The sequence below is a fragment of the Epinephelus lanceolatus genome, chromosome 18 (genome assembly GCF_041903045.1).
Source record: "Epinephelus lanceolatus isolate andai-2023 chromosome 18, ASM4190304v1, whole genome shotgun sequence".
Lineage (NCBI taxonomy): Eukaryota > Metazoa > Chordata > Actinopteri > Perciformes > Serranidae > Epinephelus > Epinephelus lanceolatus.
Genome location: NC_135751.1, coordinates 7,615,079 through 7,641,891, shown reverse-complemented (window position 1 = coordinate 7,641,891; position 26,813 = coordinate 7,615,079). Strand labels below are relative to the sequence as shown.

Genomic DNA, 26,813 nt, shown 5'->3' with positions numbered 1-26,813 from the left:
CTGACTTAATATCAAATCTCTCTCTCTTTGTTCTACCACTGGTGACACTGAAACAATCCTGTTTATATTCATCTCCTTGTGCTTTCACCCTTAATTTCAGGTGATTTTAGGGAGAATTATGTGTTGAAACAATTTCTTGATTAACAACACTGAGTCCATCCGCCCAGTATCCATTGCAGCATCTCAAGGTATAGCTCCCATTGCCAGTTACGTTCTGTGATCATAGGTTTTAGTAAAGATCTCTGTACAGGACTGACAGAACCAAACCTCGCAACCTCATTGTGATGACAAGCCTTCAGGAAGACATTGCACTTTGCTGGTCTTTTCCAAGAGTTGTTTCCTACATGTAACTCATAGAAAACCACAACAAATTGCTTTTACATTGGGTTCTAATTAAACAAAAAAGATACAACACATTGATTCAAAGTATCCTCATAAAACAGTATGTACGACGTCTAATGAATTTGTTCCCCCCCGAACCAAATTCAAATCTATGTACTTAACGTAAAGTTACAAAGGTTACATTAAGGAAAGTAAGATTACGTAGGTTCAGGAAAAGAAACATGATTGGGCGTCATCCTGTCATGTACTTAACATAAAGTTACGTATATAAGTTACGTAGATTAGGTTTAGGAAAAAAACATGGTGACAACATACCTAAAAATAGCTTAAAACTCAACTGATTTCACATGGGACACAAACATCAGTATCCTTGGAGAGAGTCCTGTGTTCGTTTGGCCCATCCACCACCCCAAACTATGTCCTTAAACAGACATTTGCTTCGAATACTACTTCCTTCTTTATCTCCATCAGTGCATTGGTTGTGTGATTGTACCCTTCACGATTACATAGTTTCTATACAAATTACTGGCTTATGATTACATAGGTCACATTGTATATATAAGTACAAACAGTGCATTAGAAATGCCTGATTAAATTAGCTAGTATTTGTGAGCTTTAGACGTATTTCTCTGTATATTACTTACTTAGGTAAAATAATGATAGGCTAGCTATATTGTCATGCTTCCAGTCTTTATGCTAAGCTAATTGCCTCCTGACTTAAGATCTGCACTTAACACGCAGACTATAGTGGTATTCATCTAAATCTTTAAAAGAAAGCACACAATGTGTTTAGATCTTGATTTGTTGAATCCAAACATCTATATTTCATTAGTTCACATCATATAAATAACTAACTCCTCTTTCCCTAAAAAAAGTATAGATGTTTTTCTCTGTGATCAAAAATATACTTCCTGCCCTTTACTTATTTACTTGAGCACTCCTCTCTGTTTTACAGGAATAGCTGTCAAATTGCTATGCCTCTGACCTTTCACTTATTTTACTGGTCACTGCTTGCCACATTTAGGGATTTGAAAGTCATTCTACCGATAGGATTAATCATTCAAAAGACTCACTTAGATAACTTAAAGCTTTACCATTAATTTTACATGCTAACATGTTTTCTCAGGGAGATGTATAAATGCTTCAGTGAATCCAGCTAACCAGCCACTTTATTTAAAGGCAATATTAGATGCCTATAATTACCTTGGACCAGAAGAAACTGACTTCACCAGCTACAGATTACCAGTTTGACTAGTTGCCTGTCTGAACCAGTGCCGGTGGAAACCTGTTTTGCCATAATAGACTGAGAAACCTTTTAAATCCTCTGGGGATCTGTTGCTTGAAAGAGGATGTTGATAAGAGAGGTGAGGAAAGAGGGATGTGGTGATGGGAAGGAGAAGGCAGGATAATAGGAAAAAAGATGCTAATGAGGAAAGAAACTGAAGGAGAACGGAAGGAACTAAAGAAAGGAAATGAGGGAGAGAAAGAGAGAGACCAGGGTACTCCGCCAAGCCATGTTGTTTTTGTGGTGCTATGAGGGGGGAGATCAAAGCAAAGACAGACAGAGAGACAGAGACAGGTGTAGCCTAACACACCATTTCCAGAGTTGTTGCTGGGCGAACAGTTTTTCTGCTTGGTCGTCTGTCGACACTCTTTCATCCAGGGAAAGATCTGCTTGGCCATACTTGGGTTGGGGGGTAGTGAGGAGGAGGACGATGTGGAGGACGATGTAGAGGAGGAAGAATTAGACGACTTATTGGGGCCTGATTTAGAGACCGAGGAGGCCCCAGCACTGCCCCCCGGCTGCTGAGCCCCAGAATTACCATTGCTGGGATTGGGAGGCAGTGGAGGGGACACCTGGGAGCCAGGGTGGTGCTCAGGCGGCAGACTGGGCCGCATGCAGCTGCCATTCAGCTCCTTGGTCTTGGCTAGCTGCTGCTGCTGGTGGCCACTGTTACTGCCCAGTGACTGTAAAGAGCAGGCCGAGCGCTGGTACGAATCCACATCCAGATGGGTTGCAGACTGGAAGGCCGGCTGGTGGTGGGACACTGGGACCGGTGCATCGTAGCCCCCAAAGCCGTTGGCGGCTGCTGCTGCCGCTGCTGCCGCCCCCTGCACCTGGTAGGACGAGTAGCCACCGAAAAGCGCAGAGGAGTTGTCGTAGTATGTTGTCTTCTGCATTTCTGAGAGAAGTGGCGGCGTCTTCTTGTGCTCCGGTCCTTGTTGAGAGCCACTGCCGGAAGACCATTTGGTACCGGGGGTCACGTGACGGTGTCTCTCCAACGGTCTCCTGCAATCTGACCTAAAAGGTTAGGAGAGGCAGAATGAAGAAATAAGAGAGATAAATCCATCTTCCTCCCATGAAAGGCAGCATGACATGAATAGAAACCACTGCTTTTCTTTCCTCACCCCCCTTACCCTCCCCCTCCCTTCTGAGCCCAGTGCACAGCCTGCAGATGCTCTAATAGAGGAGGCACGAGGAGGGCAAACTGTGTACTCTGTGCACACACACACACACAGGTGCGCGCGCGCGCACACACACACACACACACACACATGAAAATATGCATAACCTTATTATTACATTTCCATATAAATGTTACCTTTATTCACATAATAGTAATTGAAACTTATTATTATTTATGATATTATGGTTAAGTTGTAACATAGTAGGCCATCAACTCATATTATTCATAGTGGTAATGGTTATAGAATTAGTCTAATTAATTAGCCTATTATTAGCTTATTCAGTAATTATTTTCATTTTTCAGCAGTCAGTCCATTGATATTAACAATGCACCTTTGATTTTATAATAAAATGAAACAAAATCTCCTTGTTTCAAACATTACTATTTTTCGTTTTTTCCTACTTATGCGATATGCAAATTTTATTTAGAATTATATTTTGTAATAAAGCACTACCCCACTGTGTCTGGTGTTATTCCTGCTAAACGTGACATTTTGTTGTGTAATGGCGGCAGTGAGTGTGGCCTGTATATACTGTGTGTTCCTTTGTGACTGATGTAGGTAGCCTATTTCTGTCAGCCTCTGCCTTCCACATATGATTTACTATATTCCGTCTGCTCGGCTGTTACCTCACTCATAGGAGTCTATCTCCGGAAGCCATCACTGCTGCTGAATAACTACTAGGCCTACTACTACTCTTGCATCACGGTAGAATTTTTTTTAACAGGTCAGGGGAAATATGGGAGTTTTTTTGTTTGTTTTTCTAAACGTAGTAACAAAAACGTATTAATGGCGTTTCGTGCCATCAAACTGGCAAAGGTGGGATGCATACATCAAATCTCTGGTGAAGAAGGTGATCTCGGGAATATGTCTCGAAACATTATTTCTATTATTATTTTTGGTCAGGGGAAATCCGGGTTAGATTTAGGTGAATAATATCTTAATGAAGTGGGCTATACGTTTGAAGAAAGAAAGAACAAATAAATACATAAATAAATAAACAAAACACTTGGACTTGGATTTAGACAAAAGAGGCCAGCAATAGAAAAATATGGGAAAAAGAAACCCCGGAAGGAGCTTCACGAGTCAGTGATTCATTAGGGCCCCGGGAAAAAGGAAAGAAAGGGGAAAAAAACAGCAGTGTGAGCCCCCATAGACTCCCTATCTCGAGCTCACCGCTGGGGTGGGCCTGTGGCCGCGAGAGGCCGGCTTGTCAGGCGCGAGAGAGCACCTGGCATTCATTTCTCCTTTGGAGATAAAATGTTTAACGGGGAGAAACAGAGGTGAAGCGGCTCTGCTGGCTCTGCCATCTGACACAAACTGAGCCTCAGTGCTACAGCTAACTACTGAGGCTCAGCAGCTAAATGTTACCAATAATTCATTCCCTGGGATATTATCGCAGCACCAGCCCACACTGGTATTAAAAGGCATCAAGTCTATTTCTAATAGTGTTATAAAATTGAAAGTATGAGTGTTTCACTGTGGATAGAAAAAAAAAAAGCTAGAGCGCGTGCGAGATAATATGACATCCTTACGTCTTAGATATCAGGTCTATGCTACACATGCTACGAAAAGAAGCTGAAAAAAAATCTGAAATTATGTTATCTATTTGTATGGCTACGCGATTTTTTTGTGATTCATGGAAAATGCAGTACAATTATTTTTTAACCGTTAGCATCAAACCAGGCCTATATAACAAATAAATAATAATTAAAAAAAAACAAATACAAAGAGCAAAAAAAGAAAGGGAATTGTAGCCAAAACAACAGGAGAGTGAAGTAAGTGATATTTCTGATGTGAATGTTGTCATAATGTTTTTCGTATATATATATATGTATATATATATACATAGATAGATAGATAGATAGATATAGATATATATAGATAGATAGATATAATGATTATTAGGAAATATTCGTTTGCTAATTGGCTTTTTCATATATTACTACTATTCTTGTTTTGTGATTCGACAGTCCAGCCCTTCTCCAGCTCTCAGCACGTCACATATGTCAGCCATTTATCTTTCCAGTAGACAAGCTGGAATCCTAATTATTTACTCTGAGGAATAGTCCCAAGGAGAGAGGGAGAGGGAGAGAGGGGCCATGGTGGCAGTGAGTGTAGGAGGAATATGTTATTAAATCATATCGCTGTATCGCCATTAAACGGGACACGTAATGTCTCTGCCCCTTGCTTGTAGGGCTACAGCTTAATACAATCACCAACTTTACTAGACGCCTCCCTGAATAATCCACTTACACTGACAGAGAAACAGCCACCCAAACAAAAACAACTGAGAGAGAGAGGGGGAGAGAGAGGGATGGAGAGAGAGAGGGATAGAGAGGTCGGCCAGTGGTGTCCAGTGTCTGTGTTTTATCCTGGGATATAAAATTACAAATGGCGCCTGCCATGAGAAGAGCTATGCAGGCAGGGAGACACAGAGAGAATGCATTAACTTGGACAATCCACGTATTCCTTATCCCATTAACAGACACAGAGAGGGAGAGAGAGGGGCCAATTATGTGGAGCCGAGCCCAGAAACAATAAAAGAATGGCCAGATCACAGCTATTGTTGCTGTGTTGGCCTCGATTTGGGCTGAAATCAACAATCACTGAAGTCACAGTGTGTAAATAAAATTACACCATCGAAACATTTTAGTGTGAATTAAAATGTCAGGTATTAGCAAAATAATAAAACGGAGGCCCGTGGGGAGAAAATAGGTAACACCAGGGATAAGTAGCCCATAATCCATAACAGAAAAATGGTCGGCCATTGCTTTGTAAATAAATAGCTATAGGCTAAGTGGGGAAGATGCATGGACAGACTAGGGAAGAAATGAGAGGGTAAAGAAGAGAAAGAAAAAGGACAGAGATGGAAGGCCGAAAGAAGAAGGGGGGCTGCTTGCGGCGGGTAGCTACGGCAGCTTAAAGCATTGTGAACTCTTCTTGAACCGGGATTGAAGTCATACGGGCCATAAATCACTGAGCCAGCCACTCCGCCGTTCACAAACTGCACAGCGAACAAACACACTCTGTATTTCTGGTTTGTTGTTTGAGCTCTTGCATTACCGGCTGGCCTGCCTGCCTTCCTGCCTGCCGGTGATGCTCCTTACCTTCTTTAGCACCGGCGGTCCCGGTCCAGTCCGGCACGGACCCAGCAACACCGCATCACAGATTAGTCCTCACGCACGTTCACTAGGTAATCAATAACAATAATAAATAATTAAATAAATAACGAATCCGCTCGCCTTCTCTCTCGTTTTGCTCTCCTCCTCCTCTCTTCTTCTCTCCGCAAACCCGCTGCTCCTCCGGTGCTGTCTCGAGACTAGCACGGCTGCTCGCGACCACCACCACCACAACACCTCCTGGAGCCAACAGCAGCAGCGGCGGCAGCGGCGGCGGACCGGGCTGCGCGTGGGCGGCGAGCCGGACACCGTGTGGCATGAACGGCTAGTGGATAACAGAGCCAGACGGAGCCGAGGCGTCAAGGGGGGGCTCGAAATACGGGCAGAATTAACGGACGGGCTTGGTATAGGCTAATAGGCTACAGGCAGGCAAGCTAGCGCACGAGCTGAACGAGCTTACCGGGAGCCTGCCTGCTGCCTGCTCGCGCCCCCCGCCCCCCACCCGCCCTCCACCTCCACCCTCCGCCCCAGCACCAGCGCTGGCTGCACCGCTGCTGGCTGATAACAATGGCCTCAAATTTCTTTCTTTTTAAGCCTCTGTCGCTCACACAGCCAGCCGGCCAGTCACACAGCCTCTGAGGAACAGCTCCTCCACAAAATGTCACCCCATTGCATTTTTTTGGGTGGTTGGTCGCCCCTATTTTTCTTTGTAAATGTCCCCTGTCCCTTCTCCCCTCTCTCCGTCTCCCCGGGTCTCCTGCCTCTCTCCCTCCGCGTCTTCCCCTCTGTCTTGGGTCTGTGCTGCCGCCTCGCTCCGGGCTCTGGGAGCTTTATTCCACACGGCTAGCAGCAGCAGCTAGTAGGAGTAGTTGTGGTGGTAGTATCCATGTATTCTCAATATGTTGTTGACAACAAGCCCGGGTATCAGAAACGCTCACGGGGGTGTAACGGATGAAATAACGGGGCTTGACTTGCGGACGCGTTGATTCCCCCATCAAACAGCTCGGCGTCACTCACAAATTATGCTAATTTCAGTGGCTTGAAGTGAAACACGCAGGCAGTTGTGTTAGTCCTACAACCAGGCACAGACACTACAGGGTACTTTGAACGCATCACCACTGGTTCAGAATTAAGTCTTTAAAACTGGATTTTTCTTCAAGAAGTTGTGTTAAAATGCATCCCAAATATGGCTGAACTTTGGCGTAACTTTTATGTCGGCTAATATAAAAACATGTTGTTTACAAACAACCTCCCCGCCCCCGCTGAAAAAACAAACAGCATGGGCTTCTTATTTGATGGGAGTGTCCATCTTTATTTGTCCTTCTCTTTCATTTCCAATTGGTAGTCTACATACTACAGGCCAAAGACATCTTAAAACAGCCTTGGACGAGTAGTAGGCAATCAGAGTTTCATTTTCCAATCAGGGGTTAGCAGTCCATTTTACTGAGTTTACCTGTGCATTATTTAGGCTACTGATCATGTAGGCCTAAATTAAAACCATAGGTACTAACATCAAACTACTTTGCAGTCCAAAACTAGGCTCACAATCTATCACAAAATATAAAATAACACAGTCCTCAACATAAAGTAGTACATAAGCTGTAATAATATTGTGCAGCTCATTGTACATTATTATGAACATTCCAAATTAAAGAGGCTAACTAAATAAAATATATAATTGCACCATTCAGCTCTTATTTCATAATGCCTATACTGATATTTCTCTATTACATGGCAATGTTTGGGCTCATAATAAAGTATATTCTTAATAGCTAATATTGGATTTTTTGTCATATTTTGAACTGACCTAACACCAAGATTGACAAATATAAATATACTATTAATCTGAAAGTGCATTAGAGGCAGAGACATGACATGTGAAGTTATGCATATTATATGTTTACTGCTGGGAGGTATCACTTATCACTCACCTGTCATGAATGGCAATTTGGTAATTTGTTAATATTTTGGTGACATCTGTACAGGCAGTATGAGAAGACTGCTGCTTTCTTTCTTTCCCTCCTCTCTCCCTACTTTTCCAGGAGATATTATTATTGTTATTATTATTATTATTATTATTATTATTATTATTATTATTGTTATTTTTACAGAAACCCCTCCTGCAGCCCATTCCTCCCTGTGGAAACTAGATATACAGTCTGTATTGTTCACATTTCAACACCTTGTCTCCCCCTGCTGCTACTCATGCACAGAAAATGCTAAATAAAAAAAGAAGGGAAGGGAGGAGACTGGCAGAAGAGGTGCAGACAACAGCAACAATGTAAGAAATCAAAAAGTATGAAGAATATGACATAATAGCGCTAAATAGAGGGGGAACTTTACATTATCTACTTCCACGTCTTTGTAAAGGAAGAAAACATGAGGAGCGAAGTGCAACAACATCTGAAGAAAGAGGTGAAGTAGGCGAAAAAGGAGACACGAGTGACAAGAAAACCCAGAAGGAAAGAGACGCTGAGAGGTGAGACTAAAATGGAAATGAAAATGTGAAGGTATCTTACTTTGTTTTCAAGCCCCCACCACACACACACACACCTACAAACACACTCTCTCTCTGTGTCTCTAGAGCTCTCTCTCCCACTTCCCTCTATTTTTATTATTCAGGACGCTACCCCTGTCGTTTATGGCTACGTAAGATTTATGAGTTTTCTCGCACCCAGCAGCGTGTGTGTGTGTGTGTGTATGTGTGTGTGTATGTGTGTGTGTGTGTGTGTGTGTGTGTGTGCGCGCGTGTGTGTAAACAGCCCAACTTTAAAACAGATAGCATTCGCTGTGGGCTGCTGAAATGAGAGGATGAGCTCCGTGTAGGTGGAAGGTGGGAGCCTGAAATGTGTCTGTCTACAACTTTTTCCTTGAAACCATCTTTTGTACGGACTGAAGGATCTGCTAACTGCTGCTGAAAAACCTCATTACTCATTAACCAAACCACTAATCAGCTTTTTTCTTTTTGTCTCTGTCTTTCTTTTTTCCACTAAGCAACAGTGTGGGAAGAGACGTGCATGTGAAGAAATAAGCAGAGAGGATTACATGAATGTATTGACTTGTAAAAGCACGCCGGTGCTTGTAAGGGATGGCAGTTCTTTATTTTCCTTGGATGGCAGACGCGCATCGTCGGCTCCGTGTTTCGGATTGAGTCACGGATATTGGGTTTCACAACTGAAACTCTCTGCCTTTCAGAGCCATGGAAATCCTCTTTCCATTTTTTTCGTTTTTCCCCCGGGACTTCAGACATGTAGGCCACTGAGGATGACACAAAGGAATTTCCTCCGACTTCAGGATTTAAACACATTTTACGCAGTTTAACTGTGTTCAAACACTGTGTCACTGTAAATGCCAAACGCTTAAATATTCTAAACAAATGGAGGACAAAGAACTGTTTGTAATGTTTGCTTTTTATGTGATCTCAAAAATGAACCTTGAAGTAACAGTGACCTATTTTATGCTTCTGCTGGTGCTAGTTTCATTAGCCACACTATTATAGCTGCTGTAGCATTGGTCATTATTGCAGTTACAGAGTGCTGTTTTAATAACTGTCTTATCAAATGATGAACTGACCCTGGTGTGTCTCCTGCTGCGGCTGTAACCTGCGGTCATCACACTGTCCTTCACACCTCTGGATTATATTACATTAGCACGTGTCACACATTATATTACACCACTCTCTCACACACATATACACACATGCATATCCCTTCGCATGCATTCAGCTGCACCCTTATACACATTTCAGTCGACTTTTAAAGGAAACTAATTATATTAAGTAATAATATTGCATCAAAATCACCAACATCTTCCCACTCACTTTCCACATTCATTTATCTGCGTTATGTTTGCACGTTGTCTGCACTGTTTTTGTAAACGGCGACAATGTGAAATGACACCATCATGGTATCGAAATGTAAAAGTACATCATAACACTAATAGTATTAATAACACATATGTGACAAAAGTGAAGGACATGGCATAGATTGGCCTACAAAAGCGCGCGCATTATGGTGCGGCTAAAACAAACATATTTTTGTTTTTCCATTAAAAATATAAAAATAAATAAATGAAAATCACTGTCCATATTATCATGCTGTTTTTGATCAGATTTAATGATCTGAATTTGATGAATTCATCATATTTACACAGAAATTATGAGCGTGTAAATTATGAGTCACATTTTCCACTGTCTAATAACGACCACACCACACTTCATACCTCTTTCCTTACATTGCAAAACATCACAATAAATATATATTAAAACAACAGGACTCACCGAAAGATTTCTTCTTATTTTCTGATGTTTTGATGGAAGGAGTCGGCTTCCAGAAAGCTCCTAAGAACTGCAGGATAAAGGGGGGGAGTAGGAGAGAAGGGGAGATAGAGGGAGGGAAAGGAAAGAAAGCGATAGAGATATGCAATCAAAAGGTCTTGCTAAAATCCGATACAGAGCACACACCTCTTGTAGTCTAATCGAGCGGTTGGGACAGGAACAACCGCTGACAGGTATCGCTGACCTTAAATTATTCCCGGTGAAATCCCGGAATAAAAGCAATAAGAGCAGAGAGAGGGATGAAGGCTGGGTGGGAGTGATTTGACATGTTATTGATTCTGGTTATCATATTACACTTCCCTTCTATTCACCATGTTTTTCCTGCTTTTTAAAAACGGTTGAAATCTCAGATTTGTGTTGCCTGCTGTTGGGAAAGAACTTAACATTTACGCGTAAAAATGGCACTCAAACCCATCCGTAATGGAGGTAAAACTCGGAAGTGAGACATAGAGAGAATCGAAAATGTTCTAAAATTATCCATAAATAATCGTAAACAATATTGTGGAAACAGCTAATGGGGTAATAATAGTAACAGTTAAACAACATGCTTGAGTTGGTTCAACCCAAAATAATGATTTTAAAAAAAGAAAAAGAAAAAAGTAATTTAAACAATTGTTTACACCTTAATTATTTCATAGAAATTGTTTAATAGATGCAACCTGCTGTGAAAACGTTAACACATAAACAGGTGCATTAATACACCCAGCACAACAGCCATGATTAAAAACAGTCACATCTGAAACAGTAAATAATTACATTGGAAAGACATGTTTGGGATGCGTCTAACTCCTGGTTTCGATTTTTAATTCTAAGAAATATAACTCAAAGCCTTATGTGAAAACTTAAACGTTTACACATAAAAACTATTTGCATTGATATTGAACAAATCCATAACAATCACAATAAGGATAAAAACGTCCGAAACACTGCCAAACACCAAACGACCCGGCAGGGGAAAAATAGGAAGCAAAGGGAAAGGAAAAGCGGCCCCATAAGGCGAACAGCTGTTTGCCAGCGGCTCTGCATCCACGGAGCCCATAAATAACTTCAGCATCATTCAGAGAGAAAACACACATCCCAGAAAACATTTCGTGTTATTGCCCGGTTATCCTCATGTGGGTTTGGGCACCCAGAGCAGGAGAACGCATCTCGGTCGGGCAGACACTTGCGCGGTAGATATCCATCCATCCACTGCTGCATGCGGCGGTAAACAGTGTTTAAAGGTAAATGGCATAATAGTATAATAGCATCCACCACCGCAGGATGAAAAGCGCTGTCCGTGTTGTTGCATAGCGGCGGATATATTTTATTAAAGTGCTGGAATAAAATCTCTGGCGCGCGTTTGCCTCTCTTTCTGCTCCTGACAGCTTCCCCCAAACACATAAATCAAAAGCAAGGATTCCCCGACCTCCCCGTACCAGCCTACACCACCATCACCACCTCAACCACCACTACTATAAAGTTATGTATTGTTTCCGTCCATGCACTCACGCACAGCTCTGGCTGCCGTCCATCCCCATCGCAGCAGCCGGGGTTTCCTCCCTGTGTTCCCCCCTCAGCCCTGCGGGTTAGTCGGATATTTGGAGCTACGGAGCAGGAGTGGACTAGTCTAAAGTTGCCCAGAAAGTAATGCAGGGGCCGACTAGCTTAGCCAGCTAGCCTATAGGCCGAGACAAAGGGAGGAGGCCGCCTCCAGAGCCCCAGAACAGCTGATGAGCCAAATTTTGAGAGTAAGGGGAGGCTGAGGGAGAGAGGGGGACTTTCAGATAGAATCTCCTGGATCAGGATCACGAATTTAAATAAAATAATGTAGATGAGTGTATTTTTCTCAGGATGGATGGACTAAAAGTTTGAGATTAGAATCAACGGCAGAAACAGCGTCAACATAGAGGAAAGCAACAAAGGCTCAGTCGGTGCATAATTGAACAGAATCCATATTAAGTGAGTGGACAGCAGATTTAGACTCCTGGGGCATGAAGGGATGGATGGGAGACAAAAAATGTATCATGCTACATTTTCGCAAATAAAGGAAGCTTCTGATACTGGAACTTGAGTGTGTGAAGTTTTTTAAGAATGTCATAGTTTTACTTAATAATTCATAGGGAAACATATATGATGTTGATGGATGGACTTACGTTGTTACTCGCTGCTGCAGCTTCATTTTAAAGTCTCACATGACCTGTACAAACCTTATCACTACTCTCTGTTCTTATCTCTGCCTGGTCTGGTGGTGCTGTCACCGGACTGCTTCAGCCCTCACACACACACACACACACACACACACACACACACACACACGCTCCTTTTCAGTTCTACTCATACTCACTATGCTTATCAAAGTCTATGTGCTGGGTATGTATAAACAATGGTGTTTCTGGCTTGATCTAAAAGTTTTTTGTGCTGAGCTTTTCCTTGTCCTTATACATTTTGACCTTAGATCCACCTTAAACACAACGGAAACATCTGCAAAAGTTCAGCCTATTAGTTAAAGTGCTGTTACTTTACAGACTTGGTCAAAAGTATCTTGTGGTATTAACACTGGAACTACAATCCCCCACTGAAGCACTCGCACAGTGATATATTGGTGCACAGCTCTCCAAAAGTGACCTTTGACCCGGAGGAGCAATAGCTCAGTTCTTTAATGATCAACCCACTGGCAAAGTGCTGCAGAATCCCATTTTCATGCACTGCTTTATGCTTTAATCATTAAACCTGTAACCTCTGAGCCTGGACAGGATTTACAGAAGAGACATTTCAATCTAAACCATTAGGATTCTATTTGTTGCTGTTAATGTGGAACTGCAGTCGGCTGACAACAGTCGAGATATAAAAAATAAAAGCACAGGCCCTTAAAGCAAACTCTACTGACTCCAACACAAAAGCATTTTTACATGTTAATTATACTAAGTGGAAAGTTATCATCCAAGATATTATGTCTGCATGTGGCAATTTTAGCTTATCATGTTTGTTTCTGTGATTATTTAAAGCATTTTTTGTTTCATTTAAATGTAATGATTTATGTTAGTGTACAGGCTTTTTTCTCCCAACTAAAGCTCAATCAGTCTACATTTAAATGACAGTACATGTAGTCTGTTAAAGAACATAGCCCATGTTTAAATCAAGACATAAACTGGATAACAAACAACTTTATGGATTGTTGTTTGAAAGTGATATCATCCACTTGCAGATCATGCTAGCTGCAGTGGCTGCAGAATTACAGAAAAATAAGTAATAATAATAATAATACTTTTATAATGCCCTGGCCTCAAACAACATATCTGTTGGACACATCCCCCATGTGTATACAATATCCGGCTTTGATGTCATTTACTGTAACGTCAGTGGGCTCCTGGCCACTTACGTTCTTCTCAAATGATCTCCATGGTTAGAATTGCGTTAAGTTTGGATGACTTATCATGTTTCTTTTCCCAGAAGCTCAACTCCCTGTTTCAGTCTCACATCAATGGAAATAAAAGCCACAGAGGAAAAGCTGTCAATGTAGAGCACATGTGCTTTTAGGATAGATGTTAGTTCACATATGCAAACACTTACTTAGTAAACACTGAACATTTGTAAACTTACACCCTTTTATAGTCTGACATTACAGAGTTTTCACTTCAGGTAAGAAGCACATATCTGTCTCAGCTTCTTTTCTTATTCACTGTCTCTCTACAAATGTTCTGACCTATGGAAAATCTAAGTAGGATGTTGTCTTTTATTAAACTTTTGGGCATTTAATAAGTGTGCAAGGGTTGCCTTATTGTTGTCCTCTAGAAATTAGGGCTGGGACAAAAAGCTTATATCACCATTTCATACTATCACAATACCTGGGTGCAAATGTGAAAGGATTTGCATTGTATTTTATTCGATATTCTGATTTATTGCAATTTTTGTTCACTAATTTAACATTACAGTATGGGACAAAGTTGCATCATTCACTTTAGACTGTGTATCATTACTGTATATCAGGCATATTTCCAAAAACAATGCATATCACATGTCTGTCAGTCTCTGTCTTTTAATTCAGCAGTATCATACAATACAGAGACAAGTGGTGAATAAACTATAACTTTTATATGGTCTTATTTTTATTCCAGTGAAGCACTTACATTGCTTTGTGAAAGGCACTATATTAAATAAACATTACATTTTTAGTTAATATAATGTCCATGTTGGAATAGAATTAATAAAAAATATAGTCTATACTTTTCAAAGTACACTTAAATTGCTGTTTAACCATCCCTGCTTATTGAGCTAGTCCACATTCTTTCCCATACACTGATTTACTGTTGGTGGCTACCAAAATATCAACATTGATCTGTTGATTTTCTATTAAAAAAACAAAATGAATAAATAATTTATTTAAAATCTTACTTCATTGTAGAGCTGCGTGCAGTGCATTGATTTGCTCGGCCCTTCTTTGCCCCTCTCTCTTTCTCTCTTTAGGACCAATACTCATGCCACCAGTTTGCACCCTCAAATCCATTGTTATAAATGTATATGCGAGGAAGGCACTCTCAGTAGCAAGAATGCTGCTGTGGTGGTAAGCAAGCATTCCCAAGCGACTGTTTTTCAGGACACAAGGGCTGCTCCCTGAGATAAAAAAAAAGTTTAACTTTTGGAGTGCAGCAAAGGACCTTGCATGTCTCACTTTATTAACACCATTATAAGTATACTGCCCCCCTTGTTGCTGTTTGCTGTTTTTTGGACATAGAATCACTTGCACTAGATATGCTCTCTTTAATCCACTGCTTATTTTTATTCACTGCTCATTATTATTATCATTTATCGCCATTTCTTGTATTTTTGCACATTATTTGCATGCCTAGTTTTTAAGTTTAAATTTTGAAATTTTTAATCTGACTCTTTCTAGTGCAAGACTACCCAGAACTGTGTGACGTGTGGACAATATTTTCATAGCCTACACACTTGAAAAAAACAACAAGAAGACGATCAGTTCCAAACTTGGGATTTCTGGGAAGTAGGCTATGATACAATGCAGGTTATGGTTGCTTAGCAAAGTTGGCACAAAGTAGGCACAAGAGAAGCCGAGTGCCTGTCCTTGCATTTTCTAGGCAGTAAAAGAAGCTGAGTGCGTCCCTGCTCTCATCTGTCTATAAATGCACCAAGAAGTAGCTGGCTAATGCACCCCTGTCCCTCTGATTTACTCCTCATTGCTAGGAGACTATTACCCAATAGAGGAGCAGTTGGAATCTTTGGAGATGGACCTTCAGTAGCAGTTGTAGCAGAGCCCCAGTGCTGGGGGTCACAGCAGGCTGGGTCTAACTTCTGTAAGGGCAGCAACAGAAAGTTTGCTGATCCAAGTGGGAATTTGCTCTGGCTAAATCTAAGCTGCTGCAGCAACTACTGAAGGTCTGTATTTCACTTTGCTCTTTTTAACATATATGTCATTACTTCCATGTTTGAATTTTATTAATTCAGGTATCAAATTAAAAAAAAATAATAATAAAGAAACTGATACTTCAGTGAATTGAATTATTCCCCCACCCCTACTACAAATCTTGACCTTTTTGGGTTACCAGAGCACCCACTGCCATCAACATATGCTTCCTTCAAGATCAGTCACTATCCATCCATACATTTTTCATCAAGTCCATTTGAAGCTTTCCTTGATGTGTAATGAGGTTGAACGGCCATGCACCACCATCACCAACGCCCCTGACATAGCTACACCAAATGGGCAAGCGACGACAAACCTATGCTGCAACACATTTCATCTCCTCCCCTCCTGCTCTGAGCAAATGACACACAGGTTTCAACACTGTTTCCAGAGAGCAGATATGCAGTACTGAGAGACACCATCATGTTAGTCTGCTTCTAAGTGTGTTTAATTAAAATGTGGGTCTCAGAGAGGTTACCACTCATACTTATACCCAGTTATCAGTTATTGCACTTGCACAATTTGAATCAATCCAATGCAGCAGAAATAAACCTCAAGCTTATAATCAAACTCAAATCCAACAAATTCTACTCTCAACACAGTAACTTTGTTTTGACCTTCTGGGTCAAAGTCCAGGTTGGAAACTGGGGAGCATGCGCAGAGCACCTACGCCAGTTTGGGTCCATATAACTTAATACATACAGGGTGTGTTCATCCAACTTTGAGAAATTTGATTCAGTACAATTTCAGTCGGACTAACATGTTAACATGTATTGTAAAAGTCTGGTTTTAGTTGGACTAACACAATAAATTGATTTTCTCTAATGTCATGTAAATATACTGACTGACTAGACTGAGACTGGTTTCTTCTACCTGTCTGTCCATTGTTGACTCATGTGGTTCATTTCACAAACCTTTACAACGAAATACATGTTAAGAATGAAAAGCTATGTTATGGTTGATAAGTTTCTAAATGGTTTAAAAGATTTCTGTACACTTACATCCATGGAATGTCGCTCTTTATTGTTAAGCTTTTAGTCTATTAGACCTACATGAGCATATATGCACTCACAAGGAACACTCATGAATACACATTGTAGGCTATTCATTTCACAACCAGTCTAAATTACACAACCTCCATGGGTGTGTTTCGACAGACTGACATTTCTCAGTTACATCTAACTGCTTGACATGAGTTGTACACCAAGGTGGGAACTGAACCGTGTTAGAGGAAATGGAATCGCCTGTCGTTATAATATGCATCCTCTTATTTTGGTGAAAACGTTCTTTTCATTCAGCTTATCCGCACAAATCGTCTACTTATTAACTGTGTTGCTCCTGGCTGTAGACACATAACTGAGGCATTACGCTCATCCTGTGCACAAAAAGACCTATTTGAATCGCATGTAGGCCACAGGCTTCTACTGAAGAGAGGGAGTGTTTTCCCTGATTCATGGTCTTAGAAGAGTTTGCAGGGATCATGCACAAATTTACCCACAATCACAGTTGAAGTTAGACTTACACCGGTGATTGAAGGACAGTGGTTCCAGACCTGTCAAGAACCGTTGAATTGATTCACAGAAGGCCACGGTCCCCCATGTGATAAGATTTTGCTTGAGGGACGTCCATCTGAAAAGACTGATTCTTTGATATGATTAAGACTGTAATTCTATAGTTTTCAATAACAGAGAAAGTGAAACCTATGAACAGAATAGTCACACATAATTCTTACTCACACTGGGCTTTGATAATGAATTAAATAGTGAAGATAAACTATTCCCCATTTTTCTGGTGACCCCCTGGAACTTATTCAAGGACCCCTGGTTGAGAACCACTGCTCTAGGAAGTGGATTGACACTGACTTGGAAGCTGAAAATGTTTCTTGGCTTCTTCATCAAATCTTTGTTATTGTCTAACCTTATTCAAGGTGTGCATGTGTGCATAACTGGGGTCAACCAAGCCATTTTCACATTAACCAAACATGGAAATATCCTAACTTGTTGACATTACTTTTAACAAAATCACTTTGCCACATCCTGCAACAAAAATGTTGCATCGCTCTATGCTTTATATTATACCTTAGCTTATGCATTGAGCCAACATTTTGGCCTCCCTCTCTTGCTGCAGGCGGGGTCGCCCATCTCCCTGAAGAGCTTGCCCCTGTGTCACTAACAGTCCTGAACCAGAAACTCATGCCATCAGCGCCTTCCTTTGACAGAGAGTTAATCTTTATCAGAGATGCTAATCTTTAACCTCAAACTCAAAGAAAGCCCTGACGCCAGGAAAGGGGCAGAGAGAGAGAGAGGGAGAGAGAGAGAGAGAGAGAGAGAGAGAGAGAGAGAGAGGGAGAGGATGAGTGTGTTTGGGGGGTTAGGGGGAGGTGGAGTGTGGGGGTCAAATTGCCCTTTCTGCTCCTGGGCCATGAAAAGTGCCAAGCTCACCAAGTCTGTCAGGCAATGGAAGAACAGGGATGGATGTGACTGCTTGTTTGTGTGTGTGTGTGTGTGTGTGTGTGTGTGTGTGTGTGTGTGTGCGCTCAGTGTGGTAGATAGAAATCACATAAGGAAAGGTTTGTAGAGTGCAAGTTGCATTTCAGTCTGAGCTCTGAGGTTAACACAAAGTTGATGAAGTGTCTTTAAATATTGCATTCAAAACAAAGCAGACAGTGTCAGCACATTTTGTTCTGACAACTTAACACTTAAGTGTTTATAATAATTCTTAAATCAAACTTTTTTGTGGGGTTTAAGTTAGGGCTGAGCGATATGGGGAAAAAAATCAAATATCACGATATATATATATATATATATATATGTATGTATGTATATGTATACCAAATACCATGTTGTAGGGCTGACTGTTGGTGTTTTCACAAAATATTTACACAATGAGATTTTTTGAAATAATTAATCATCAGCAATGTGGATATGATGACGAAATGGGTAAAGGCAAATAATAGAACAGCTAGAACAGTCTGGGAGGTTCAGGATATTACAGCACTTTACTGTAATGCAGCCCTTAAAACAAGGAGAAGACAACACATTCAGTATTTGGACATACAAAATCTAAGGCCAAATCTAGTCTCACAATATTGATATAATATCAATATACTGCTTAAACCTAGTTTGAGTGTATGATGTGTAGTGATTGTACCACTCAGTAGATGGGTAGGTCACAGACAAGGAAATGGGTGTGCTCTCCTAGATATTCCAGTGGATTTTTGGCTGGTGAGTATACTGTAAATGGCCAGAAAAAGAGGTGGCTATACCCAGTTTAGCTGCGTATACCCTCTACTACACCACTGCTCCCGCTGTGTACACCACTGCCCAATGCACAGTTCCACAAGCGTTGGGGTTCTAGCAGGATGGTTGTAGGTTTGGTTTATCCTCTGGAAGTCACTTTGTCCAATGACTGAGCATCTTTTTCAAGGGTTTTGTCACTGTATATCAAGATTTGTGACCAAAGCTGGATGTTGGATTTCAAGACATACAGCCACTGTGGCTGCCTGTTGGTTAAACAAGATCACGTCCTTCAATGGCGTCTCAGTCCATCCAGGAACTCCAGCACTCAGCGATACGTATCTGTAGTAATTTGTGGTTTGGCATTGTCTTAAAAATGGATTTTCCTAAGTTGTTATTATATAGCTTTGGGGCCTCATTACGCTGAGTGTTGAACAACCTGCACCAGTACAACAGGCCTGTATCCATTTCCTAACAACATGCTCCTCTTATGACACATGGATCAGAAAAAGAAGCCAGTGATTGTAATATAATCAGGCCACTTGGCCCAGCAGCAGATAGGCCTGCTATTAAGCCTGTTACAGCAGGAGAAAGCGGCTGTATGGATCTCAGCCAGACCTGTCAGCCTTTATACACTGCGACAGTGTTAGGCGTGCTTGCCCCCACTATTTTACTTTGATCGCTGTTTTGCCCATACTTTGTCAGTGATGTATGAAAAAATCAATTAAATCACAGCTGTGTTGAAGTTGCTGTGGGTTTTTGTGACTTTAAAGTCCCTATGTCCGGAAGTGAGCAAAAACCACCAAGGTCAAGAAAGCTTAGGAGCTGTCCAGCCATTACTTGATATGACATAGAGCAGTTTTTCCCAATCTTTTCAGTTAAAAATCAGGCATATCTTCTTGTTATTCCATGTCACATGCGTCAGGCCATTATGGCTTTAGTGTAGTTTAGAGATGATCTGCAAACAGTCCAAAGAGCAATATCCCCTGATCAAATTATTTCATTTGAATGATATTTAGAAGCCCTGAAGTCATGGAATTATCCAGTGCTTCACAAAAACAAAAAAACAAAAAAAACAAAAAACAAATAAAACTAATTTTGCATTAGAAAAATATGCATTGTTGTTCTTTGTCATCCCTCTGTCTTGTTGTGACCCTTTAGATTTATCATGAATTTCCCCATCCCCATGTTGAGAACCACTGGTAAAGTTAAAGTTTCTACCTATTTCTAGCAGTTTAAAAAAATGTTTTAAGCAAGGGTGTAGGATTTGTTTGGGGGGCATCTTTTGCCAGAAAAATGTAAACATCAAACACTTAATGTTCTGCATTCTGATACGTTTTACATCAATCTGTGCCTTCTCTGCATTGGTTTATGGTGTTAATGCCTTAAATTTTGTCCAAATATAAGTACTCTGCTCCTTTCATGGTTTTATTTGGGTGTCAAAATGCCCATGACCTAAATACTGAGGGGGGCATGTCCCCTGTGTCCCAAACAAGATCTATGTCTATGATTTTGAATTGAATTTTACATTGAAAATCAAAGCAGGCTTTATAAACATTTAAGCTGGAGGTGGTAGCTTAAAGAATGTCCCATAATTGTCACACTGACTAACCAAATGAATTAAGTTGTTTTGAATCCTGAAATCCTGTCCTATTAACAAATTAATCAAGAGAATTAAGACCTGGTAAAACTATATTTTCTGTGCATATATTGTTTGTATAGTTTGTATGTATACCTCCATTCAACCCGTGCATAATTTCATTATATTCCTGAGGGGAAAAAATAATCTGGTGCTACTTAAGGATAGGGCAAGTAGTCAAATAAGAATTAAAAAAGGATTGCTGTCCAGCTTACTTAGTGATGACTGTTTAAGTGAAACATCCATCCATAATCATCCATTTATTAATGAAGGATTTTACCAGAGCGCCTCTGATGCTTTTCCAACTGCCAACCTATACTATGGACTGCTTGACAAATAATTTGGGTGGCATCTGATTGTTTTGTAAATAGTTGTTCACAAAACGCCTGAGGCATTGCTTGCATTTTAATGTAAATAGTTATATATAACGTTGTTGTTTGCTAAATTAGGACATATGTTTTTGAAGTTTACAATTTATATTTTTATGCTAAGTTACACAAATGTGTAACAAATTTGTTAGACATGTCTGTGGTTTTCACAGTAAAAAATCAAACTTTTTCCTACTCGGATTTTATGTTTTTTGTGTGATTTTAGGTCCAGTGTGTTAATACAGTATGTCAAAATGAAAAAAAAATATCTGTAAAGTCATACAGGTGAGGTTGTGCTGAAAAGAATGATAACGAACAAGGCAAGGTAAACAGTTTTTTAAGGTGAAATTTAAAGGTAAAATGAAAAGTAGTCAAAAACGGCCAGTTACCCCCTAGACCCCATAGGGTTTTAAGTAAGCTGGAAAATCATTGTGTTTATTTTTATTTGATTATATTCCTATTTTGTTTGTATTGTTTTCATATCCCTCTCCGAATAAATGGACCCAATGCCACATCTGGCTGGTTTAACCAACACATTAGTCAGAATAAGGGTAGATTAGGGTCACTATGGAATGAACTTCAGTTTGTAATTATTCAAGATGAAATAGTTGCACTTGTTATCATACATTTATTTATAATCACTTTGCCTGTTTCTGCTCAGATCTGGTTAGAGACACAAAAATCTGTTTTCATAGGACCATTTGTGGATTTGTTTTGTGTTGGGTTGGCAGTCTTTTCACACTATCATAAATCACAGCGTTGCTAACATGCATCTTCTCTCTTTACACCTAGCCGTCAGGTTCCTATTCACTACAACTCATTCTCACTGTGACACGCGCACACGCACTCACCAGACACACACCTCTCTGTCCAAACTGCACTGCACGCTGCAAGTAACTTCTTTTTAAATGACGAGTGAGATAGAGAGGGAGCATGGCGAGGCGCCCTTTTCTGTTACCTATTCTGGGGCATCTGTCTTCAGCTGCCTTCACACTCACACACACACACACACACACACACACACACACACAAAAAAAGAAGCTTTTGGCTACTAATAGAGCCTGCACGCGGGCACACCCCGCGGATGCCTCTGCGAGTTCGGGAGAGAGACCACGGTCACACAACAGATAATTAATGACATGTCGAGCGGCGGAGCGCGTGGGATGGGGACGCCTCAGGAACACACACCGGGACACTGAGCGAGAAGCATCCCGGCAGACCTTACCTGCTCTCTCTCGGTGTGTCTCTCCTCCTGGATCTCTTCCTGTTATGCTTTCCCCTGGATGCAGCCTGTTTTGGACACGGACGGAGACACCGGATGGAGTAAGGGAGACCCGAAAATCCTTGCTGGAAATCCTTGGACGTACTTTTCACTGTGCGTAATTACGGGCGGTCCAACAGTCTGGCCTCTTTTTCTAACGTGTATTCTAGTCCCAAAAAATGGTACTAAACAGCATTTATACGAGTTCAACCCAGCGTTTAACCCACACTGTTGCTTGCTGTTATAGTACTGGTGTATCCATTAGAACGCCTCTATAGCACCGTGTAAAAGAGACGCCAAGCGTTTGCGTGCCCAGTTTGGGAAAAGCCATAAATCTTGAATCGGCTCCGCCATAAATCTCCAACAATCAAAGCCTACCTACAGCACACAAGCTGTCGGGGACTGCTCGGTCTGGGGCTCGCGGTGCTACTTTACCCTAAAAAACACACCGCGTGCGCGCGCTCAACCCCCCCACCCTCTGCCTGTGCTGCAAAATTCCCCGTATAGCACGCCGGTGCGTGCCTGGCCAGCACCACGGTCAGGGCTCGCGCTTTTCTTTTCCTGAAGCCTTATCCACCGGCACGGGAGAACGTTGGGGTACAGTGCTTTGCTACCTAGTAGCCGTGAGCCCTCCTTGCTGACCTGTCACCCTTCCGGACCAAATTCTAGATTTGTCTCTCAAATAGCCAAACGTCCCCTTCATACGCATTTTAACTGCTTCAATAGTAATCTGCGGAACTTCCCTCCCTCACTCTCTCTCCACCTCTCCGTCAGTGTTTCTCCCTGCTCGGACCTCTGGCTTGTTTGGTCGTTCTGCTGGTGCGGGGTTAAAAAAAAGCGGATTGACACCATGAGGTGCTCCTGAACCGGGCTTTGGACTGACAGCTAGACAGGCCGCAAGAACCTGAAGAGTCGGTGAGGGGGGAGGGTGCAGAGGGGGTTCTGGTTCTTGTTCCTGTCCAATAGGGAAGTCTGGTTGAGGTGCGCCAGGGGGTTAGCGAGGTTCAGCGTGACCTGCCTGTCCATCCTGCCTGTGCGAGGGCCAGATGTTGGTTATTACATGGCGTCAAACTGGGAACGATCAGAGGAGAGGAAGAGGGAGAAGGAGGTTGAGAGAGCAGACATTCCGCTGTGATTTGACCTGCGCGTCCACTCAGGGAACTGTTTCCGCCGTGTTTAGCATGTTCACATTTTCGGTAGAATACATGCTGTAGGCCTGTCCGATTTGGGCTCAGAAAAAAAATGGTAAAAACTCTACTTTCATCTAAATGAATGCAATCTTAACCAAATATGTTTCAGTTTCATATGAATTATGAATTTCTGCTGAATGAATGAGATCGACCTCACCAATTCTGTAACCAAAATCATTTGCTGTGAACCCACATGATGACCAAAAACCATACAGATGTCACGGCGGCTGTTAATGTTTGGCACTTTGTCCCATACACATTGTCAGGAGGCACAGTGTTGGGAAAATAAGACTTTCTATTTTGGATATGATGCGCGGCTTCCACTGAAATAACTAAAGTAGCCAAATCCATCCCTTGAGCCTTTCACAGAGATAGAGTCATGGGTCATCTTTAGACCCTCTGGACATGTTCATGGGTTGTTAATAATTTGTTGGTGAAGTTTTTTTCTGGCCGTTATTCACGGGCAAAATTTAGACCTTAAATTAATCCCAAACAGATGATCTTGGCTTTGCTCTCTCTCTTTCTCTTCCTCTCTATCGCTCTGCCTCTCCCCCTCTCTGTGTGTATTTCTGTTATCTGCCCACGCGTATAGACATGCCTTCACTGCCCCACTTACACACACAGACACACACAATGAGAGAGTGAGAGAGACAAAGCGAGGAAGAGGACGAAGAAAGAGAGAGAGAGAGAGAGAGAGAGAGAGAGAGAGAGAGAGAAAGAAGTTCAATTACACGAAGGCAAAACCGTTATTTTTAGTTTGTACCCGCCATGATAAAAGCAAGAGAACGGAGAGGGGAAAAGGCTCGTGCACGGCCCCTTCCTCGTGGAAACATTTCCGGCTCAGCAGCTCGGTGTCTCTTATCGCTTTAGTGCATGCTGCTCTCCGGTCCGGTGTAAAGGGGGAAAAAACGCAGCTCGCGGGCTCTGGATACGGTTGAAACTGCTCATTTTTCACGCGCTTTGAATCACTGCCCTCGCGCAGCCGATTATAAATTAGCACGAGGCTTGTTATTGATTTATTTCCGAACGGGTAATCATCTCTGCGCGAGGAAGAGCCCCGGAAGTACCCTGCGCATGGAGCACGACACTGGATATCTGCAGCCTCTATGAGATAAGGCAATTTAGGCTATAGCTTAAAAAATATTAATAATTATTATTACAATATTATTGATCTAATAGTGTTACGTTGGGGAAAATGTATCATAATAAATAATGGAATCAAGTTCCTAAAATATCTCCCTTGTTAGCTTTGATTTAAACACACGTTAACGTGTTTTGTTAACATTATTTTCCCCACACTTAAATCTTTGGCTCGTTAACGTCCAGCGGCTGCAGATTTATGAGGCCGCGCGCTGCTCTGATTTATGTTGGACTGTTTTCGAAGAATCACTGTTCATTTTTAAAGCGGACTGCTTTCGTAGCTCCCATGCTTTTTGCCTTTTCACTCCAATTAAGCGAGAAATGAAACTGGCTTTTTCTGCAAGCAACTATTATATGTGTAAAAACCTTAAAGCTAAATTAACCCGCAGCGTTTTATAGCTGAGAGGAGAATCGAGCAAAACCAGCCTTATGGATAAGGAATATATATTTCCAGTGCCGCAAATATCTAGCGGTGGATTTATTTGAACTTCTCACTGTTTAAAGGCTTGTTTTATTTTTTGTTTTCGTTTTTCTTTTGCATGACTGCAAGATGAACAGGGATGTTTACAGAGGGAGGGCACAAAACCACAATATTTGATATGCATTAGAATATAATATTTGAATGTATTTTACATAGCGTACTTTGACCTTGTCTCCGTAAATTAGGCCTATAGGTCAACACGGATTTACATGCGTGATTATTTGTGCATTTATGCGCTGTTTTTGCTCATTTTCTCTTTATGGTGCAGCCTAACTTGTGTTAGAAAAATGTGGCTATCAATGTGATTTTATCTCATGTTTTCTGAAAGGCAAGATTTAAAACTGGGCGACGTTTGAAGCGGTCACATAAAATAAGGCTCCGTCTTATGGATAGATGGAATTTTACAATAGCTTACTAAAAGAGTTTGCCAGACTTTTTTTGTTTTTTTAGTCAAAGATATCTTCCCAAATTACCCATATACTGGAATGTTCATTCTGCGCATTTAGACATTTTTGCGTGGGAAAGAACAGGGAAGAAGACAATATGGCTGCCAGTCCCAGCAGTGAGTGGGAAGATGCGCCTTGTGTGAATCCTCGTTCGCTTGCTTCCATGCGTGTCTCTGAGACGCGTGGGTCTGCTTCGACCTTGTCTTTGACCAAATATAATAAAAGGATGCTTCGATCACGGTGGATAAAAACAGATATGCGTGTATCATCTTCATTTCTTTACTGTTTCGGCCTCCGTAAACAGTAAATCACCGCAAGACCGAGCAGAGTCACCGCTCAGTGTTCTTCCACTAAACAGCGCTTTAAAACAAGCTTTCCCCTGAGCTGATACTGACCGGGTACACCAGCAGCAACCATGCATCTGGGATAAAGAGTGTCTGTGCCACTATCTCAGAAACACACACACACACACACACACACACACACACACACACACACACACTTTACTATTTACATATTTTTTCATGCGTAAAACGTTACGTTTAAATGTAGAGCGCCTTCAAAGCCACAAGAAATAAAGATGAGATAAAACAACAATAAGGCATTCATCTAACGAAAATGCACCATTATTCTTAAAATAGCCACTCGTGGAAAGGTTCACACGAGTCCCCTCCATTTAACGATTCCGCTCCAGCTTCAACAAAATGCCACAATCACACAGCTGAGAAAATAAAATGTCTCATCATACACAAAACAAGCTACCCGTCTTATTATAGGCTAGTAACATCTTCAGCTGCCTCCTTTATTCTCCTGGTGTCACAGTGAGCTCAGAATGCTGCCATTGTCCTGCAGCAGGTTTCGGTGTAAACATTAATTCTAGCCTCAAATGTCTGTAGCGTCGCAGTAAACCACGGAAGCACAGCGCAGTGACACATTAACTCCATCTATTATCTGTGTTTATCACAGTGATGTAACAATAACGCATTTTTCCACATGTGGATTATGAAGAATAGTACAGCAGCAGCGTATGCAGAATTGTGTTTGGCCAGAGAGTTGCGAATGCAGGGAGGCCTCACAGGAGTTGAAATCCCCCCTCCTGCAGCTTGGATAGCAGCAGCAGCAGCAGCTATAATGGATGTCAGACAGGGAGTTATATCATTTTTCAACACCGTTTCAAATATTTGAACTATTTCAGCTGGGTTTGATGTGGAACTATATCTTGCCAGACAAAACACACTTAACAGTGGACACATGCCTGGGATAAGATAAGATAAACCAGCCGCTTCTGCTGTCGCCTTCCCTCCGCTGTGTGACTTAGGAGCGTTTAAAAGCAGCAGTGTCAGGAACTTGTGCTTTGGGCTAATTTTTAACGTCAAGCGTGCGTC

The 26,813-nt window shown here is 41.6% G+C and overlaps 1 protein-coding gene and 1 long non-coding RNA gene across 13 annotated transcripts in view; one reads left to right on the top strand and one right to left on the bottom strand.

The window, feature by feature from the left end:
* Window positions 1-26,813, bottom strand: part of hoxb3a (homeobox B3a) — a 133,367-nt gene that overhangs the window by 45,847 nt on the left and 60,707 nt on the right. For 9 of the 12 annotated variants that reach the window (XM_033645675.2, XM_033645676.2, XM_033645677.2 and 6 more), the window contains 2 exons: window positions 10,210-10,276; window positions 1,938-2,644 (listed from right to left, as the gene is read on the bottom strand). In XM_033645675.2, coding sequence (XP_033501566.1) covers window positions 1,938-2,523 — 586 coding nt within the window. In that variant the 5' untranslated portion in view covers window positions 2,524-2,644; window positions 10,210-10,276. Of the gene's footprint in view, window positions 1-1,937; window positions 2,645-5,918; window positions 6,409-10,209; window positions 10,277-22,135; window positions 22,610-26,813 lie in introns of those variants that run through there. The other 3 variants (XM_033645680.2, XM_033645686.2, XM_078161698.1) reach the window with 3 other exon arrangements.
* LOC144458687 (uncharacterized) lies at window positions 8,063-10,199 on the top strand. Its single transcript, XR_013488068.1, has 2 exons — window positions 8,063-8,409; window positions 8,931-10,199. It is a non-coding gene; the product is annotated as an uncharacterized LOC144458687 (long non-coding RNA).